Raw genomic sequence first — 18425 nt, 5'->3', positions numbered from 1 at the left:
GGATCATTTCAAATTTGAAATAGTTATTTAAAAATAGAAATGCCAGAACAGAAGTACGCCCTCACTTTTCTGCATACCACTTATAACTCACACTCCCTGACACAGTCACAACAGTAACATTAGCCTCCATTTATCTCATGGCCACGGTGTCTGCACATTTTGCTGTGTTACCCCTGATGCTTGTGACCTCCCCACCCCCGGGAGCAGAGGATGGGGAGTGAGGCGGCCTCCCGGCGTGCACTGGGTGGGTGCCCGGACCAGAGGTCACAGTCCCTGCTCTACCTGCTCCCAGGGCCCGCTGTAGCCGCGGTGATCCGACAGGACACGGCCAATACAATCCATCAAAGTGACAGAATTCCTCCTCATCCTCTTTTTTGCGGTACGCAGGCCTCTCACTGCTGTGGCCTCTCCCGTTGCGGAGCACAGGCTCCGGACGCGCAGGCTCAGTGGCCATGGCTCACGGGCCTAGCCGCTCCGCGGCATGTGGGATCTTCCCGGACTGGGGCACGAACCCGTGTCCCCTGCATCGGCAGGCGGACTCCCAACCACTGTGCCACCAGGGAAGCCCCTCCTCATCCTCTTTTGATACTTAAAATCTGAAACAATTTGCATGAGCCAGAGTCGTTACTATTCTAGATGGTCCCTAACTTTCAAGCTGTGTTTCCAGTTTCTAACTATTTCACCTTATTAGCAGGCTTCCTAATTTGTTCCCGGGGGAAGTGAAGATACTCACGCCCAGCGCTGTGGAGCTTCTGCAGGGGAGTGACTGCCTGGGCGTGTCTGTGCACTCTTGAGCACTAGCCCTCAGAACGTGTGCGCGTGTTGAACACAGCACATTCACTGTGTGTGAACCCTGCTCTACGGGGCCGTCCTACCTCCTTGAGGAGCGGGTCTGTGTCTGGGTTGGAGGTCTCTGTGGTGGTGGAGGAGCTGTCGTCGTCGGCCAAGGAGTCCTTCAGCTCGTCTTCCTGGGCCTTTCCCTTTCCCTTCTTCTCCTTTTCCTCTTGCTTTTTAGGTGGTTTTACCTTGCGCTGAAGAGGCTTTCCTTTCCCTGGGGATGACAATGAATGTAAAATGACACTTGATTTTTAAACAGCTTGGAAAACAAAGCCATTAAAACTTTTTTTGAAGAGACTGAACTCTGATTAATAACTGTTTCTTTCTCTACTTCAGTTCTTCTCTAAAGCTTTTGAAATCATGTTTGACTTTTCGATTAGAATATTTTAAAAAATCAGCTTTCTCGAGGCGTGAGTTATATGCAAGAAGATACACCCATTTTAAGTGTACAGTTCCATGAGCTTTGGCAAACCCACTAGTTGTGACAAATCTGTACGTCTCTCAGAAGACAGCTGACCCTTGAACTGCAGGGGGTTAATCGGTGTATAACTTATAGTTGGCCCCTCTGTACCCTCAGGTTCAACCAACCATGGACCGTGTAGTACTGCAGTCTCTACTGCTGAAAAAAAAAAAAATCCATGTATAAGTGGACCCGTGCAGGTCAAACCCTTGTTGTTCAAGTGTCACCTGTACTTTTTTATATCCCGGAGGGTGATGTAGCTTTGAAAAGTCACAGACGTGAAAACCAGAGATCCTTTCAAATCTTTCTGGAGATGGGAGCCTGAAGGTGGCACGGGATGAGCTGCATGTATGTCACTTGCAGGGTGCTGAGAACCCCGGTAGCTGGGTCCAAATCCTGGTTCTTCCCTAACTAGCAGTGTGACCTTGGCCTCTCATCTGCAGACTGGGGAAGACGACCTCACAGTGTTGTGATGAGGAATTACATGAAGCCCTTAGGACAGTACCAGGCATATAAGTACCAGCTAATGTTATATATGGACAGAGGGTAAAACAGAACTACGAAAAGCCTATTACTTTATTTTAATTTTTTCAACCTTAGCATTTTATATTTTTTATTATTATTTTTGGCCACGTGGCATGTGGGATCTTAGCTCCCCTACCAGGAATCGAACCCACGTCCCCTGCATTGGAAGCACAGAGCCTTAACCATTAGACTGCCAAGGAAGTCCTATTATTTTAAAAGATGTGGATGTTCCCAAGACAGATGAGAAAACAACCCTCGACACATTCGAGTGCCTGCCGTTTCCCAGGCAGTGTGGCGTGTCCTGGGAACACTGCAGTGAACACCAGTAACATAACGCCAAGAGCCCTCTTGTCTGCGGCAGAAGGGAAGGACCTGTCCTGCTCTGGTCCTGAGAGCCCTCGGATTTCGGAGTCTGAGTGTCTAGCGGTTCATGCTGAAAGCACTTCAAATTTTCCCACATGGCTGACATTAACCCCCATGCAATGCATTTCCCACCTGAAATTATACCTTTTTATCATGCTCAGGTTCACTGGACGAGAGACATTATCTGTATAAATAATCTGTATTCACAATAACCTGAAACCTCCTTGATAAATAGAAAAGATCTGGAAGTGATTAAAAAAAAAACTGGACTCAAATTTTGAAGCCACAGATGTACAAATAAAGGAGAAAAGGAAACAGCAAACCAGCAGTTAGTTAAAAAATCTTATTTCATGAAAGAGTAGTTTACACTTTTACCTCCAAATCCCCATCTTTTACTGACTTTTTTTTTTTTTTCTGACTTCTTAACATGCTGCCCGTGGACGTCTGTCCCCAGCACCTTATCGAATGTGATTTTGACAACAGCCCAACTGTCAGTGCGGGTGACCTCTAGCACTTCTCATTCTACAAGACCTCTCGGTTCCACTGGACTCTTTGGATTATCCCCCTCCCTGTCCCTGCTGGACCCCAACATCATCACCCTCTTCCGGTACTGTGATTCTTCTGACACCTGGCTTCATCTTTGCTGGTGTTCCCTGGAAATCTGCCCTTGGAACTTCTTCCCTTTCCTTTCACATTCTCCTTTGGGGCTGAACTTCAATTAATTTGACATAAGCAATTCAAATCTAAAATGTCCCAAACTGAGTTAAACAACCTAGAAACATCTTTTGGTTCTCAGTCTAAAATAATGGTTCTTGCACTTTAGAACAACCTAGGAAGCTTTTAACGAACACTGTTCAGGGCTCTACCCCGCGAGATTCTGATTAAGTGGTTCTCGGTGGGACCTGGACGTGGGTATATTTTTAACAAGCTCCTCTGGTGGACCCACTATGCAGCCAGGCTGAGGATCACTGCTCTACAGTATCAGCATCAGTCCATCACCCAGGCTAGTGGCTACCTCACTGTCATGTATGGTTTCTTCTGCTGCTTCTATTCCCAAGTTCAAAAGTTGGTGGGAGAGGAGAGAGTGCCCCTTCCCTAGAGGAAGGACTAATGATCTGAGTGGATCAGACGGAGGACAGGCCCACATGTACCCGTAAGCAGTCCCTGCTCCCTGCGAGGCTGCACGCTCCGGGTGGCGTGTCTCCCTCTTGCCGCTGGCAAGCTTGTTCCCACGGGTCTCTACTCTTCCTCAGGGCTCCCGGTTCTTAAAGTGTTTTCCCAGACCAGCAGAATCAGCAACACCTAGGAACTTGTTGGAAATGCAAATTCTCAGGCCCCTCTCTAGGTGTACTGAACCAAACCCGGGGTGGGGGGACCCGGCAATCGGTGTCAACAAGCCCTCTTGGGGACTGGAATGTAGGGCTGATCTCAGAATCCTTGGCTTGGGCTGTAAATTCCACACAGATTTATGAGACCTGAGCTGGGCACTGCAGGCACAGGATCGGCTGCCTTGTTTCCGGTTTCTCGTGACCTCTGTGTGTGTATATCCCGTGGGAGTCTCAGGAGGAAAGGTACCTGAAGTAGAGTAGAATTTGGGCAATTCCGAGCCACCTGGATGAAATGATCCAAAGAGCCCAATTCCACCATCAAGTAGTCACTCAAATGGATTCTACCTCTAAGACCTCTAATTCCTTTCTTACCTCACTCCCACTGCCACTTCCTCAGCTCAGGACTTGCCCTGTGCCTGGCCTACTGTAACGGCCCCATCTTCCTGTCGTCTCTCCTTATACCTTCCACCCTGCCAACAGCATTACTTTCCTTTTGAAACACTTCTTAAATACAAAAACTTGATTCTCGCTGTTTTCTATAGGATAACGTTCAAACTCCTTTACAGTCTGGACCCATCTATCTCTCCAGGTCTGCTCTAGCCTTGTCCCGAGCCCTTCCTTAGCCCTTGGCCCGTCGTGGAACATTCAGTTTCCAGAGGCCAAGCTACCAGTTCACACCCCCGTGCTGTTGCTGGGCACAGAAGCAAGAGTAGGAACCTGGGAAGTGGGAATAGGAATTCTGAGGGAGACTGCCCTCTCAAAGATAAATTAACTCAATACACAGTGGAGGAGACTGGAGGTCTCCTAGCCTTATGGGAGCCATGACTTAACTGATGCATGATCAGTAATAGAAAATTAACCCATCCAAGTAAAGACGGTACAAGCTGAAGGGAGAAGCAGCTTAGTGAACTCAGAGTATGTTTCCAGCAGTGACCAAAGGAGAAATATAAGCAACATGAAGGACAGGTTCCTCAGGCTTCACACCACTGCCTGGAATAAACTGTCCCGGAGGCCACTCACCCTACGTCTACCCCCCCCCCACCATCGGCGAGCAGACTCCTGGCTGAGGATGCTAGCTGACCTACTGCGATCAACACTCACCCCTAGGCTCTGTTCCTCGTACAGTCTTAGCACCTGAAGGGCAGAGATTAGGCCGCACTGAGCTCTCCATCCTCAGTGCCTGACAAGGCTCTGCATGCAGCAAGTGCTCAGCCAGTGTCTGCTGAGCCGCAGAAGTGAGTTTTGGGCCTTTCGGAACAGTGAAATACACCAACAGCATGACCTGCTCTGAGACTTGCTGCCCCAAGTCCAGAAGCTTCTCCATCTCAATCCTTCATGACAACTTACCCAGGTTTCAATCCAGAATCACGCTTCACTCCATTTACACAACACTCTTGAAGTGACAAAATTATAAGACTGGAGAAATGATTAAACCTCCTCTGGGGTTTAGGCTGGGGGGAGGGGGGGAGTGGGAGGGAAGCGGGTGTGGCTAGAAAAGGGCCCATAAGGGATCCCTGTGTCTTACTGCATCAACATCAGTATCCTGGTTGTGATGCTGTACTGCAGTTTTGCAACATGTTATTGGGGGAAATTGGGTAAAAGGTACAAGGGATCTCTCCGCATTATTATGTGCAACTGCATGTGAATCTATAATTACCTTAAAAGTAAAAAAAAAAAAAAAAAGTGTTATGTCTCACTGAAATTTAAAAGCAAAAAGTCCCCAAGAGGTCACACGTGACCAAGTCATGGCATGTTCATGGCGTGGGTACTGATCCTTGCCAAGTACATTAATCCTTCAGAACATATAAAGTGTTGTTTACTTCTAAGAAGCTAAACACATTTTTTTTCTTTTGCAAATAATAGGTCCATTTGGCCTGAAAGCCACCCTTCCAAACTCTATTCCAACTTTTTTCTCAACATGCCAAAGACTGGATCTCTCATTCTAACCTCTTGTCCGTCCGTGAAAAATGGGAGATTTACAAATGTCTACCTCACAACTGACCACCGGGCCACCCTGTTCCACTCACTGAAAAACAAACAAAAGGATCATAGTTCAGGGAAGTTGACAATGATCTCCTGTCCTTCTTGCAACACAGACACTCCAGGCATAATTACCTTAAATGACAGGCTGCATTAATTACAAATCCCCTGTTCTCAGACACTTAGTTTCCAATTTTCACTATTATAAAACATGAGGTATGTGAGATCATCTCCTGATGTTAAATTTCCAGATATGAGCTTACTGGCTTTCAAAGGACGCACGTGCATTATTTTATTTTTATGGCTTTTGACATACTTTAGAAAACTGGCTGCTTTTTGCAATCCATGAATACACAGACTTCTTTTTAACATAGCTACCACTGAAAAATTTTTTCTGTATATGATCTATGGCTCCTAGGCTACTGATACTTCTAGAGATACATAATTTGAATGCCCAAATTAGAGAAAGTGAGGAAAGTCATTTGACAGGTTAAATTCTAATCATCAACAATGAACTAGAAATTAGAAGATAAGCCTGCTAAGGATATGACAATGACCACGAGAGGCTGGCCAGTGCTCTTATGTGACAAGCTTTCTTGCCCAGGTCTTCATGTCCTGACTCCAGGGGGTAAGAAGAGGCCTGGTGTCCCTGTGCATCCTTCCCCCCCAAGAAGGGTTGGCCACGGCTGGCTGGAAAAGTAAACCTGGGGTGCCTTCCGAAGCCCTAACCATCTGTCTCAAGCTGCCATCCCCAAACACACAAGTTCTGTTACGAAGTTTCAGACCTGGAAGGGAAGCAGGAAGTCCCGCTTGGACTCTCTGCATAAGCTTCTTCTCTACCTAAGTCCCATCATGGGCAGGAAGGTGGTGGAGAGGTTATGGATGCCTAACTGGCGACTGTGAGAAGTGGTACTTTATTGCTCATTGTGTGTGTGCTTCTGGGGTAGGAGGCCCGAGAGAAAACAAGAGGTGCAAGTTAGAAAGTGGGCCCCAAAACCCACCTCACACTGCTGACAGGTGACAAGCACTCATCAGGACTCAGTGGGTGAGTGTGAAACCTGCCACCCAACTCGGACAGGGGCTACTTTCTGCAGCTACTGCATCTTGGCGAGATGACAGGGTCAGCGCTCCTCAAAATGAGGTATCCGGTTGGTGGATGCTCTTAAAAATGGTCAGAACGAAATAGTTTCTTCATTACTTTAAGGCCTAATTAAGTATATATTTCCTAACAGTTGAGTGGATTCAAAACTCTTTATTGACAAAAACCATCTGTCCCCACCTGCAGGACCCCTGGGAGCTACCCCCAGCGGGTACAAGAACACGAGGCAGGCTGCTAAGTGTGTGCGACCGAGCACCACACCACCTGCTGCTGACGGGTCCGGCATCTTCACCTAACAGTGATGCTCTGACCCTTATGAGATAATCCAACCACAAGTGACTGTATATACACCCACAGGCCCCACAGATGCTGTGTGTGTGGGTGAGGCTGAGCGTACATCTAGGAGGCATGATGCGGTGGGGAGTTAAGGTTCAATGTTACACGACCAATATAAAGCATGTGTGTGGAGAACATTCCCGTTCTCTCTGCAACAAAGACACAATGCCCAGTCTATCACCCAGTGTCCTCAGATTCCTCAGCGGGACTTCAATGCCAGCGAAGTCTGGTTTTTCAGATGAACTCTCCTGCCTCCTTTTCCTGCAGAACTATATAACGATGCTTCCCTTTGGCCTCAGCCGCCAGGAAATTTGCAGCTCAATTTAACACTGAATGGTAACAACAAACTTTATTCTAGGTGTTTGTTGAGATAGCACCATAATTAAAAACAAACAGATAAAACATCGAAAACCACTTTCTGTCTTTGATTCACTGTTTTACATGTGCTTTAATCCTTTAAACCACCACTAATCGTTTTAAAAGTAGGCAAAATACGAATTATCCATTTAAAGAATATGCCCGACTCACTCAGTTACTCTTTTGTCTTCACTAAGAAGCGAATAAAGGAATTTGTAATCGCTAGTTTGGGGCAAGTTGCTTTGGTTGTGTCTCTCCAACTTTAAATCGTTTCACTTAAGGCCCACCCCAAAGAATTACTTCAAGACCATTTCAATTACTAGCAAATGGCTTCTCTGAACGTGTGCAGTGCCCGGCAGCTGTGGACCTAAGCCAGGCAATGACAGGTACACCTGACTGAAAGTTCAGAAGAATCTCTGGAGGATCATCCATCCCGACAGGAATCTGTCTTTCTCCTCATCTTCTGCCTGGTTTAAAGGTCTGAGTGAGGCCAATAAACAGTACACGCCAACATATGATTTATTTGGGTCAGTACTGGTCATGTAAGTTTACGTCTCCCTACTGGTTCTGAAATGATACGTCAATATGAGTATGATAACCTGAAACATACCAAAAGGTGCATATGAAGGAACTCTTCAGGAGTTCTTTAAGCTAAAGTAAATATTGTGTTCAAAAATCAGTAGCAATTACCGTCTTATTTTGTCATATTAGGTTCTGTGCTTAGATAGTGAAGATACTGGTTTAGCCCACTAGAAGGTAGAAAAGAATTTTTATTAAGTGAAAAAAACTTACATCTATCCCAGGAAAGGAATTACCTATGAATTTGCGGGCAGACCCATATTCTCTTTTGTTCTAGTTTTCCTTGTACCTTAGGAGGCTGTACATACCTTCTGAAGCGCTAAGCAGAATAAGGTACACGGGACTGAGACAAAAAGGCTCCGCAACCATAACCTTATGCAGCATAGAGAGTTCAGTTATTTAGGGTTTTCACAGAAGTATTATGTTCGATTAGATTTTGGATTTCTTTGTTCTAGAAATAAAATATCACGGATATTCTAGAGCAAACTTAATACAACTCAATGCTGGGAAAGGATAGCTTCTGTCTTCCCATTTAGGCATTTCTCTCCACTATCTTTAAGGGCAACTCCCAGCTGCCCAAAAACCCACTAGATGGACATTACATGAAATTCCTAAAAATCTTATATGTTCTGGTATAATGTTATAAGTCATATTTCTAGTTATTACTTTAAAATGTGTATCTCAGAAATAACTAAATTTCCTTGTCAATTGCATTATTATGAACTTTCATCAAATCTTTAACCGTGGTCATTTTTAAGTCTTTTGTCATTTACAGACAGTTCTGGGTGTACTCTGATGCTTTTGCAAAAATGTTCCTATAAAAGGGTTTCATCTTCAAGGAATTCATGGAAAAGACTCTGACAAGCACGGGTTTCTGGTAACTGACTACACTGCTGAACTGAATGAAGAAGCATTTTCAGAACTCTAATGGGAAACTGATGAATTCATAAAAGTGCTAACAAAAGATCAAGATGAAAAAAAAATTAATTACATGGGACTGAGTGAACTGATGAGGAAGATTATAATTTTTGTGACTGTTTGAATAAAACAAAAACAAAAACAAAAAACCTACTAGATGGGCCCAGCCCCAAACCACCCCCCAAAAGCATTCATTGGTTACGTTCCCCTAGTGAGTGGGGCTGTAATGGCTCAACACAGGTTATCCCAATCTCCTGCAGATACTGTTAAATAGAGAATCTGATTTGGCAGTCTGGGTTGGGGCCCAAGATTCGACATTTCTAAAAGCTCTCAAGTTACGTCACTATTGCTGATCCCTGGACTTCAACTCTGGGCAGCAAGGCCTCAAAACACTTACCCAATACCCTCTCTTCCAGGGCGGGGTGGGGAGGGCTCCTCTATGTAGGGGCAGCCACCGTACTTCCTGTCCCGGTGGCAAGCTGACCCCAGAGGGCCTGCTTCCCCAGAGCCTACGCTAGCCCTTCTCTCTGCTCACTCTCGTCCAGCGTCTCTGCCTTTGTTGGGCGAATCAGGTTACCTTCACTCCAAGTGCTAACTACCTTGGCCTGTGGGGCTGTACACAGTAATAGAGGAGGGAGCAGAAAGCTTACCAGCCAAGCGCCGGGCTCCACCAGGACCTAGCAGATGCCCTGCTTTGCAGTGAGGAGTGTTTACAGTGGATTTTCGTTTCAGCTCTAAATCCAGTCTGTCTGTTCCCTTGGTGGGTGACCCATCAGATCTGCACCCCTAGGACCCTCTACACACACTCTGCCCAGCCTCGACAGTGGAGCCTGCACACCCCGCAGCGTTCACTGAGGAGCCTGGCAGTGACTCATGGACACCTTGGACTCTCAAGCTCCCACCATCCAGGCCCTGGCCTGGTACAGGTCGGGATGGCAATCTCTATCGGTCACTCTGAAATCCCGAAGGCTTTCAAAGCTTTCTCTCCCAACTCACTTAGAAACAAAACCTCTTTTGGTGGCACAACTGAACCGAACTGACAAGAAGCTGCTTTCATGGTCTCACTGATCTCATGGCACGTCATCGTATACCTTTCTGAAAACCTGAATTCCAATAGAGGTGGCTCTCGAGTGTTGTATAAAGGCCCCGCTGGTGCTAACGGGCTTTATTTCCGTTACACCCCACACCTCACTTCCAGGCTGCACCTGAGGGCAGAACTGCACGGACCTGCTTTTTCTCCCAAACCCTAAACCCTCACGCCTCCTTTTCACACCTTGGTCTCCTCTCATTCCCTTGCTTCCACCATCCCTGTAACTTGACTTGTTGGAGCCCCGGCCCTTGACTTGTCCATTCTCCCTGTCAGTGAGCCTCCTTCTGTGTTAAGGTCCTGCTAATTCCGCACAGCGTGGCACGCCCATTGTTCTCCTGCCAACGCCCCACGACGTTCTCAGCCCTGGTCTCTCTGCTGTCCTTGCCCTGCAGGGCTCCAACCACCCCGTGTTCACTCTTCACCCGTGGGCTGCACAGTCATGGAGAAGAACGGCACAAGCGTGAGGGAGGCCACAGTGACCCTCAGCTGGGTCCCCGATGTTGCCCGAGAGACTGCTCTGCAAATCCAATTCCCATGTCCTATGGACTCCCAGCCTACAGAAATCTCAGCTATTTGAGGTCTGATCATTCCAGACTTCCTCTACCTTCTGTTTCTACCCTACCGCTTCCCCTTTGGCCTCAGAAGCTACCGATCCCTCTGCGTCCACGCGCCTGTGGAACACGTGCCCTCGTATACTCTGCGGAGCTGGGTCCCACCCACCCACCTCCCTGGGTATTGGGTCGCACCAATTACCTACTCAAATACTGCTCCTCCTTGTGGGAGGTGGTGTCGTGCAGCTGCGAGCTGAGGGTTCGGGCTGGGCCTGGGCTTGGCTCCTGTGTCTGCCTGACGTAACCCTTCTTAGACTGGGCTTCCCCCCTGCAAACAGGGTCAGCGCAACGCCAACCACCCAGGTGCCCGAGGCACTTGCGGTCGTGTCTGGAACGTCAGGAAGCGCTGACAACACCGCTGCCCTCAGCTCTACCCCCCTTTCTGTCCTTGGCCCACAGATATTTTCAAGCAACATGTTCTCCTATTTTTTTTCTTCACTAAAAATACTACTGCAAGATATACGCATCCTTTTTTTTTTTTGGTTAAAAATCAAAGAACATGGAAACTACAGATTAAAGAGTAACCTCCACCCCTCACTCACTGGTCCCTCACATGCACACCAAGAAGCGGCCACTGGTAACGGTCTGGTGTGCCAGGTGCTCTCCAAGCCACAGTTACCTGGCTTCTAGGCTCACTTCACAGAGACTATTCCTGCCAAGGTCCTCCAGGCTCTGTGGAGCTCAGTTCTCCCTCTGCTCTGGCCTTGCTGGGACATGCCAACCACATCTGCTACCTGCTTCCTGTCACACTGTCTGCTGGCCTTGTCCTCGGGATTCTGTCCTCAGCTCTCTGCTTATCCCATTCCTAACCCTCAAGACCGAGTTCCAAGCAGACATTCCCGCTGGGATGGGCCACAGCCAACTGCTACCCAGCAGCCTAGTGATGGCAGTGCCATTTCCTGCCCTAAAAATCACAGCAGTGCCTACCCCCTACCATGTAAGTAGAAGCTATTCTCCCCACTTTAAAGGTAACAAACGGAAGCTCAGGGAAGTAATTTTCTCCAAATCACACAGTAAGTGGCAGAGCCAGGATTTGATCTGGGTCTGCCTGAAGGTAGAGCCTGGCCTTGTGAGCCCACATCACTCGGCTTCTCCCCACCTGAGATAAAGCTGCCCCTCAGACTGCCAATGGCAGAAACAAGGGTAGCGGCAGATCCCACTGTTTCTGCAGTGAATGCAGACACTGAAAATGGCTGCACCAGGCTCAGTGCGTTCTCAGGTTTTAACCCTCAATCCAGCAATGGCCCCTGTCCAGTCCCCAGGACTCGCGTGTCACAGGGGAGAAGCCACAGAAGTACAGAATCTAATGACTGCCCAGCCATAGGGCCCCTGCTCAGGCAGCCATGAACAGAGGGCATTTCTGGGTCCCATCTCCCGGGAAGAAAAGTGACTGCTGGGATGACTACAGAAGTGACTGGATGGCCTGCAAGCCATCTACCCAGAGAGGGCAAGAGCAGGGAGACCCCGTTCATATGAAGAAGGGTCTTTCTGAACAGTCTCCAAAAGCCAGACGTCACTGAAGCTCATTACAAGGAAGGTTTCTTTGAGCTACTGGGAAGGGCAGGGGAGAGAACAGGTGCTTCTGAAAAGAGAAGGTTCTTTAATGTAAACACGAGACTATTTTAGCAGGGGCGCTGGGGTGAGCTTTAGAGAGATGATAAAGGTTCCACCTGGCTAAGAGCCTATGGTATTATCATGTATCACTATTTTGCAACCCCAAGATCAGCGCCCAACTTTTTTTTTTTTTGCGGTACGCGGGCCTCTCACTGTTGCGGCCTCTCCCGCTGCGGAGCACAGGCTCCGGACGTGCAGGCTCAGCAGCCATGGCTCATGGGCCCAGCCGCTCCGCGGCATGTGGGATCTTCCCAGATCGGAACACGAACCTGTGTCCCCTGCATCGGCAGGCGGACTCTCAACCACTGTGCCACCCGGGAAGCCCTCAACGCCCAACTTTTAAAGTTCTTTTAAAAGACTGAGTTTCTACATGTATGTTATACTTCAATAAAACCACTTATTGAAGAAGGAAAAAAACACAACTAAGATCTGGCTCTTTCCTTCTTTCCACACAGCAGCAGTGGAAGGCTACCAAGTGGGGTGGCCACTCATGTGAAGCTGGTAATCACTGCCTCCTTGTGGGCTCAAGAATCACTAATAATGTGGTACCCACGCGCCATCATTACACAGCTTTTAGTAGGTCGACTCTCGGACCACTGTGAACAATAAAAAACATGTTTAAATTTCAAGATCTAGATGAATGGCCCTGAAAAGAAAAACGGGCCTATGGTGGTGTTAGAGGACTATCTTAGACACAAGCAACAAGGTGCTCACTTCGACTGCCAGAGCCCCTCTTTGTGGTAAGAAGGGATAATATATGTTTATTTTATTCATGCTCTTGATAGGAGAAAAACACATTATGTAGCTTGATCTAATTTATAAAAGGAACTTTAAGCATTCATTTAATATTACTGTAAAAATTACCCTAAAATATGTAAGCTCTATTAATAATGAGATAACAACAAAAAAAGATTTCTATGGAAGAAGTTAAATATTATTCAAGACTTTCTACTGTTTTAAATATCCAAATGCAAGTAATTCTAAGAAGACCATATAGAACTAGTCTTCATATCACTGGAACTAAGAAATTCTCTAAAAGAAGACTCTCGGATTCTGGGGCATCAGGTTTCTTCTGGCTTCTCAGGGCTGCCAGGTTCCCTATTCCCTGTGCAAACCAAAGGCAAATACTCCTTGGTACCTCAGTGAGGGAGGGACTTAAATAGGCTTAGAGTAATGTATTAGCATGGCTGCCACAGGAGAGAGAGGAAGATGCAAAAAAGTTCAGGCTGTAAAGGGAATAAACTGAAATATAGCCAGAAGCCATTCACTATTTTTCACATTTTGATTCTGGAAGTTACAAATTAGCCTGCCTATGTATGTGTGGTGCGTAGACTTCAAAGAAGGGAGCCCCACGTTATGCTCTCGTGGAACTCTCTCTCCCGAAGTGTGGCTGGACCACACTTCTAATGAGAACACTGCAGAAGTGATGGGGGGTCACTTCCAAGAGTAGGTCACAGAAGACCACGACTTCTGTCCTGCCAGCCTGTTCTCTCTCTTGCCTTCCTACTTGCTTGCTCTGGTAAAGCCAACAACAGCTTTGAGCTGCTCTATGCAGAGGTGGCTGGCCACAGTCAGGAAGGAACCCAGACCCTCAGTCCACCAGGCCGTGAAGAACTGAATCCTGCCGTCAACCACCTGAGCGAACCTGGAAGCAGATCCACCTTCAGCTGAACCTTACAAAGGCTTCAGCGCTGGCCAACACCCTGACTGCCGTCTTGTGAGATCCAGAGAAGCCGGCTAAGCTGCACCCAGATGCCTGACCCCCAGAAACTGTGAGATAGTGAATGGTGGGGTTTTAAGCCACTAGGTTTTGGGGTAACTGTTACTGAGAAATGGATAACTAATACAGCATGAAGAACTCTAAAGCAGGGGTCAGCAGCCTTTTTCTGGAAAGGGCTAGACAGTAAATATTTTCTGGTTTGTGGACCTTACAGCCTCTGTTGCAGCTGCTCAGCTCCGCCACTGCTGCAGCACAAAAGCAGCCACGGACCGTGATGAACGAATGAGCATGGCCGGGTCCTCATAAATCCTTCTTTACAACAACAGGTGATGACTCGGCCCGCGGGTTGTGGTTTGCCAACCCCTGCTCTGAAGCACAGGTTGTGCAGAAGTCCTATTTTTGAGTTAAAAGGCAGATGATCTCCGTTCTGTTAAAATTATTTTAACAATTAAAAAGCTCAACCCGCCACAGTAACACAGTAATCACACGCAGTTGAAAAGGAAAACAGTAGATGTCCAATAACTTCCTGAATTTGGCAAGTAATCTAAGAAATACAAATATCTTTTATGACAAATGGGTACCTCTATCTGCATCTTGATATGGAAAAGCTGAAGTCCAAGAGCAGAGATGAACCTGGGCCAGAAGAACACCTACTAAATTAGCTGCTCATCACAACTACGATCACAGTAGCCCCCTAAACACGCGCTGGCTCTCCCCTCACGTGTCACGCTTTCCTGGCCGTAAGAACCCGTGATTACCTTTGCTTTTCGACAGTGGTGAAGGCGGCTGCTCTGCAAACACTTCCAGGGCTGGGGAGTCGTGGTGCTCGAAGTCTTTGTCCAAGGCTTCGATGAGACTGGTGATGTCCGAGTCCTCCGAGCTGTGCCGTGTGCTGCCGGGGTGCTCCGGGTGGGCCGGGGGTGTGAGGGGTGTGGGGGACAGCCTCTCGGGCTGTGGCTCCTGGTGCTGAGGCACTGGCGGTGGCGGTGCTGAGTGATGCTCCAGCGGGCTGTGGGCATGGTGCTGGCTGCCGTGCTGGCTCTGTTTTGCCCCCTTGGACTTCCTGCCCGCTGTGTGACCCTGGGCCATGGCATGTGAATCTAAGACCAGGGCGCTGGCTTTGCTCGCCGACTGGGCGTTAGTCCTGCTAGAGGTACTTGCGCTGCTTTTGGCTCTGACGTTTTCCACGTCAGCTGAGTTCCTATTGCCGTGACTGCTGTGTGGGTGGACTGGTGGGCCACACTGCTTATGACTCCCTGCGCTGGGTCGGGACGCCGAACCGCCTGTTCCACAGAACCCCCTACTGTGACTGGGGTCACAGCTGAGTGTGTTCAAGCTGAAAAAAGGACCAACTGCAGATCAGTAATAGCAACCTACAAGATCTAAGATTAAAAGCATTACTTCATCAGTATAGCCACCATAAATATGAACTACCCGAAGGAAAAAACAGCAAGAAACAGGATACTTTCCACAACTGGACTGGGTCTGTTCTAACTGGCAATATAGGAATTGAGGTATTGATACAACTGAGAATATTTTAACCCTTATCAATAAAAACATGGCATTTGCTATGAGTTCTTAGTAACAGAGCACTGTACGCAGGGTATTTAAGAATTTTCCCCTGAGCGAAGATGAAAAGAAGAAACCTATTTTTTCTTTTAATTACATCAGCCAAATCTATATATTGGAGAATTTATTTCCGGCAGGTGAACATACTTTCCTTCAGATGAAATACCAACGATTCTCCTGAGATCAAATGGTCTTCCCACATCAAAGGGCGGGTTCGAGGCCTCAAAGGATAGTCGCCTTCGAAAGGGCTCCCAAATTCCTTGAGCTTCTAAATAGGCTGTTCCAATTACCAAAAGGAACAGTGCACTGCAGGGGTACAGAAGATGGAGAATCGGGGTTCAGTTGTGAGTGCAAGAGTAACAAAATGTGACATTAAAGGCAAGTTTCTTGGTAAAGTACAATATGATATAAAAAACAAATGCCTGTGACATGACAAAAGAGCATTATGGATGAAAGGCTGTGCACCGACTTTTCTAGAATGCCAACGTACACGGAGGCTCGTACGGAGGAAATAATTATTTGTATCAGAACAGACGCTGGAGGGTAGCTTTTCTTTTACCAAGAAGAAGCAGCTCTTATCTTTTCTTTTACTTCTAACTCTCTAGGCCAACTCCTTTCCCTTAAAGGATGTGCAGGGTAACTATGTAAGTTAATTCAGAGGCGAGTATATCTCATTCTTAAAAAAACATAAAGAAATACGCTGAAAAAAAGATGAGGATGTTGAGGGTTTAAAAAATATTTCTCATCAGTTTTATGTTGCTTAGGTATGACTCAGGAAGAATAAACTATTATGTTGAGTACATTACAAATGCCCAAATCGAGTAACCACCTGGTAAATTATGCATGTTTTTTTCCTTTAAGAAATTAACCTGTACTTCATTTGTATAACAAATTTCAAAGGTAGAAAAGACTCTGGTTTATCATATATGCCACCCAAGCAGGGTTCAGTTCTGACTGCTCCCACTGGTGCATGTAGGCTTGACGAGAGAGGTCTGCCTGCTTTGTTCGCTGGTGCATCCCCGGCACTCAGAACAGTGACTGGCACGTGGTGGGCCCATGATAAACAGTGTCAAGTGACGCCTAAATACTAATCTCGAAAGACGACGCAAGTACCTCATTATTCCTGAGATGATGATGTACAGAGCCAGCTCCCAGTTGGGCCTGGGCAGGGCTTCTGCACAGGTTGCTAACATATGGTAAGGAAGGGATGCATTCAATACAAATACGAATTCAGAGCCACTGGTGGTTATAAACTTCAGTTCACGAATAACTCTAGAAGCTGTGAAATCAGGAGTAAACCTAAAACAGAATGATGGCAGTGATAAAGTTTTTAAAAATATACCGCAGACAGTTTAAATATAATGCCTTTGAAACAGAACACAGAATTTTAGAGTTTGATACTTTTATTCAACTTTCTCATTTTAAGATGGACAAAGTATTGCCCTATGAGGTGAATAACCAAAACAACTATATTCTGTGGATAATTGGAGAATTTACATAAAAAGAGAACAATAATCCCATGATCATTAACTAGGAAAGTAGTCTCTGAGCTTCCTTCCCTTCCCTCTTCCTTCCTCCTTTAGTTAATCCACACTCTTCTCTTACGATGCATTCCCACTGCCTTTTTGTGTGTGTGTGTAGAGAACCACCCTAGCCCTACTGATGTTCATCGCCTGCAGCACTGCTTTCTGCCCTAATTATATTATTTTTATTTTGTTAACTGTACGCCCCACAAGCACATGATCTGCACGTTGAGGAAAGGTGTCTTATTCCTCACTGTACCTTCAGGTGCCAAGTGTATGCCTTACATGGAGTAATGTAGTTACTTATGAAGTAAGTGTCCACTGAAGGTCATGAAATTATCATTCCATTAAGGGGACAGAAGTTACATTTTATTATATAAACTTTATAACATAACAAGTAATCAATTGTTAAAATATGCTGCAACTACTGCCGATGTAGGCATTAAAACTGTCTTCTGACCAAAATATCACACATTTGTATACACTGCACAACACAGAAAAACTGCATGTGTGTAACATAGGTGTCTGCTCTGCTGCTGAGACTGAATTTATAGTCAGTTTCCTACACAATCTTGAAAATAATTTTGAAACTGGTTTCTAAGACTATCTGATCCACTTTGGAGTTTCACAATTTTGAAAACAAAGATATGAAGAAATAACCAAAGATTAAGTGAAGAAAAAAATCAAATGAATATAGTTGTGGATAAAGACCTTTTTTTGTGAGTATGCAAACAATTTTAGCATAAAGTTTGAACAACTCCAGTATAAAGTTAATGAGAAGTTAGTGATTTGTTATCGTATGAGAAAATACTTACAAAATGATTATGTCTTTAGAGGCATTGGCACTCAGTGCAAATTCTTGACAATTGACAACTTTAAAGCCATATCCCTCGCATGAGTACCCACTGACTTCAATGGTTTCTATGTGAATTTGAAGTTGTCCTGTATTCTCTACTTTAAATGTTCTTTTCAATGTGAAATTTGGTTCTCTTAGTTTCAAACCTAAAGGAAAAAAATGAGGAGTGAGTATAAATCTTGCTATCCTGTGCTCCAGGTCCAAGTCATGATAATACCTTCTTTATGAATGTATCGCAGAGATTATGAACGGAGCCCCTCAGGGCAAAGAGATCAGCCATTACCCAGATTTCACCAGGAAGTAGTCTACTTTGTTAAGTCATTTTACATGGCAGAAGTTTAATTTTGCAGTAAGTCCCCTACATACGAACGAGTTTAGTTCCAAGAGTGCATTCCTAAGTCCAATTTGTTCATAAGTCCAACAAAGTTAGCCTAGGTACCTAACCAACACAATTGGCTATATAGTACCATACTGTAATAGGTTTATAATACGTTTCACACAAATAATACATAAAAAACAAACAAACACAAGAAATAAAACATTTTTAATCTTACAGTACAGTATCTTGAAAAGTACAGTAGTACAGTAAACAGCTGGCACGCAGGGGCTGGCTGCAGTGCTCGCTACATCACCGCTGCTTTTGCGGTTGCTTCTGGACAT

The 18425-nt window shown here is 46.1% G+C and overlaps 1 protein-coding gene across 2 annotated transcripts in view; it reads right to left on the bottom strand.

Moving 5' to 3' along the window:
* TMEM131 (transmembrane protein 131) overlaps nt 1-18425 on the bottom strand; it is a 192292-nt gene that overhangs the window by 15745 nt on the left and 158122 nt on the right. For both annotated transcript variants that reach the window (XM_060027310.1, XM_060027311.1), the window contains exons 28-32: nt 17725-17911; nt 16500-16685; nt 15534-15692; nt 14576-15153; nt 876-1051 (exon numbers count right to left, since the gene is read on the bottom strand). In XM_060027310.1, coding sequence (XP_059883293.1) covers nt 876-1051; nt 14576-15153; nt 15534-15692; nt 16500-16685; nt 17725-17911 — 1286 coding nt within the window. The remainder of the gene's footprint in view (nt 1-875; nt 1052-14575; nt 15154-15533; nt 15693-16499; nt 16686-17724; nt 17912-18425) is intronic.

This window comes from Delphinus delphis, chromosome 12 (genome assembly GCF_949987515.2).
Source record: "Delphinus delphis chromosome 12, mDelDel1.2, whole genome shotgun sequence".
NCBI lineage: Eukaryota > Metazoa > Chordata > Mammalia > Artiodactyla > Delphinidae > Delphinus > Delphinus delphis.
Note: the sequence above shows the minus strand (reverse complement) of the source record. Positions and strands in the feature narration are given on the sequence as shown.